At 50.0% G+C, this 2,533-nt stretch overlaps 2 protein-coding genes across 2 annotated transcripts; both read right to left on the bottom strand.

The window, feature by feature from the left end:
- Nucleotides 1–26: 26 nt before the first annotated feature.
- Nucleotides 27–305, bottom strand: PPTG_23592 (hypothetical protein; the record flags this gene model as incomplete). Its single annotated transcript, XM_008911932.1, has 1 exon — nt 27–305. A coding segment is annotated over one exon (279 nt), but the record flags the coding sequence as incomplete, so codon positions are not given.
- Nucleotides 306–371: 66 nt separating this feature from the next.
- On the bottom strand, nt 372–2,233 carry PPTG_14562 (hypothetical protein). The gene has a single exon (XM_008911931.1). It carries the CDS (start codon nt 2,023–2,025, stop codon nt 463–465), a length of 1,563 nt encoding a protein of 520 aa, XP_008910179.1. The 5' UTR covers nt 2,026–2,233; the 3' UTR covers nt 372–462.
- Between the last annotated feature and the right edge of the window lie 300 nt (nt 2,234–2,533).

Here is a 2,533-nt window from a genome sequence, read left to right as displayed (position 1 = left end):
TCCTCGAAAGCTTCAGGGCTACAGACTACGATCGCCGGGTACTTTCCCACGATCCGAAGACTCCATGGTTTGCCCTTGTACTTGCGGCAGTACTTGAGTGCCCAGTCGACAAACTTCCCTGATTTCTGCGCCTTGATGATCTCCAAAGTGTGGCGCAGGATCGGATAGTCTCCTTCTGGCGTTGGTAGATGCTTCACAGCTCGATCGTGTGCAGATGGTATCGCCAAGTACACGAACAGCGCGGCCACACAGGACACAGCAATCGAAGTGGGCGACACCCACGCAGACATAGCGTCGAGTTTCATCTCGGTCTCGTCCCAAAATGAACAATGAGGTCACGTTGTCATGTGACTTCACAAAGAAAAAAATGATGGATCACTTCAACGTGGGTAAATTGGGTAAAAAAATGGATTTATCTGGGTTACCACTGGGTTTGGTACTATTGTGCAACATTGCAAATCTCTAGGTTGCTCGAGTTGTTTTAGATAACGTGACGTTCACGGGGCCTTTGACTTGCAATGTTACCGACGGAATGTATGTGAAGTCGAGTGGGTTGTTCACCGTTTGGATGTCGAACTTGCTGAAGATCGTCGCAAGAGTGATTTTCATCTCTGCTAGGGCAAAGCGCATGCCCAAACACATGCGCGGTCCAGCGAGAAACGCTGTGAACTTGTATGGAGAAACATGGATGAGTTTGCCAGTGTCTTGGTCGATCCACCGCTCAGGTTTGAACTCTTCTGCGTCAGACCCCCACACTGTTTCGAGACGCCCCATTGCATAGTGTGGCAGGATGATCCGCGTGCCAGCTTTAATAAACGTTCCGTTATAGAGCGTCGTATCCTGTGCAGCTATCCGTTGCATTACGGGAGCTACTGGATTGAGACGGATAGCCTCGCGAATAGAGGCTTCTAAATAGACCAGGTCATCAATGTCATCCAAGCTGGGAGTATCGCCATCTCGACCAAGTTTTGGCAGTTTGTCGGCGAGTTCACGTCGTACCTTCGCTAAAACTTCCGGAAGGCGATTCATTTCGATGATAAACCACGTCATCGTTAGGGAAGTTGAGTCCCGTCCGGCGAAGATGAAGACCATCGACATATCCCGCAGCATCGTTGGGGTTATTTCAGTTTGGTCGTCATCGCTGTAGTTAACGCTCGCTTTCTCGAGGAAGAGTGAGATGAGGTCTTTACGGTAACTATTAGAGTTTTCTCCACTCCGTTTTCGACTCGCTTTCTCCTCTAAATTACGGTGGATGACATCATACACTACGTCGTTGATGAGCTTTACATCTTTCGCCATTTGCCTTTCCGCCCCGACGTTGAGCCAGCGTGCGAGCTTCCACATGCACATGGGCTGCTGAAATCGTGCCATAATGCGACTCGATGCTCGCTCGAAAGCCTCCATGAAGCCACTGTTACCACCAGTCTCTAACCCGTGCAGCTCCACTCCAAAGCCGATTTTGGTAAAGATATCCATCGTGAACAAGTCCAGTACGCGCTTGATGTTGAGTGTCTCTCCATTCTCCACTGCCTCGTTCAACGTGGACGTCAATAGTTTGCTGTGATCGCGCACCACGTTCTCCATTGCATCGCGGATCATGTTCATGGAGAAGAAATTACTCGCAGTTTTGCGTTGGTGCTTCCACTTAATGCCGTCCACGACGAAGATGCCGTCGCCTAGTAGTCCGTGGGAAATATCTGAGATGGTAGGGCCTTTAATGAATACGTCGAATTGCGTCTTCAAGACATCCTCCATGGCTTCCGGGGAGCTCAGGATGACAGCAGGAGGACGTCCAAGCACCCTTACACGCCACGGTTGGCCTCTATGCTCTCGGCATTGCTCCAAGATCCAGTCGTAGATCCTTGCGCGCTGTATGAACACGAGATCCAGCGTGTTCTTGACCAGCGGTAGTGTGCTCCGCGGCGTAGGCAGCTCACAGACCGCCCGATCTTGATCATTCGGGGACGTGAAATAGGCCACCGCAGCAGCTATGAACGACGCCGCGATGGCAAAAGGCAGCACCATTGCGAAGAATATACCGGCTTTAGATTTAGCGAGACGAGGAATGCAGCGAGGATATCCTAGCGTCAGAGGACTCACACTGAACCGAAGAACTTGTGGCGAACCTTATGTACTATGTTCGAAGCTTCGAAATGATGGGGATACAGTTTACACGTCATGGTTTGATCAAACTACAGCTATGTAAACTGCAGTCTTCGATGGCGAAAGCTTTGGCATCAAGACTCGCTGCTTTCCAGGAAAGACTGCGGGTGTGAATATCTCAAGTATTCCGAGGGTTTAACGCACGCTGCACACAACAACATGAACTTCATCATGAGGGGAAGTGCTACACTACCAGCTCTCGACGGCGAGGTCCCGATAAACATGATGCTTTTTAGTGGTGATTTGGTTTGCCAGTCTTGCATTTGTCAGCAAGAGATCAAGTGCCTTCTTCGTATTCAATCCCCATGTGGAGCTCGCTCGAATTTGCACTAAATGTATCAGAGACGTCATGGGGAATTTTAGTATGCAC

This window comes from Phytophthora parasitica (genome assembly GCF_000247585.1).
Source record: "Phytophthora parasitica INRA-310 unplaced genomic scaffold supercont2.43, whole genome shotgun sequence".
NCBI lineage: Eukaryota > Oomycota > Peronosporomycetes > Peronosporales > Peronosporaceae > Phytophthora > Phytophthora nicotianae.
Note: the sequence above shows the minus strand (reverse complement) of the source record. Positions and strands in the feature narration are given on the sequence as shown.

What these genes read in the sequence shown, in the direction of transcription:
- PPTG_14562 (XM_008911931.1), bottom strand. Translation starts at nt 2,025, where the DNA reads ATGGTGCTGCCTTTTGCCATCGCGGCGTCGTTCATAGCTGCTGCGGTG.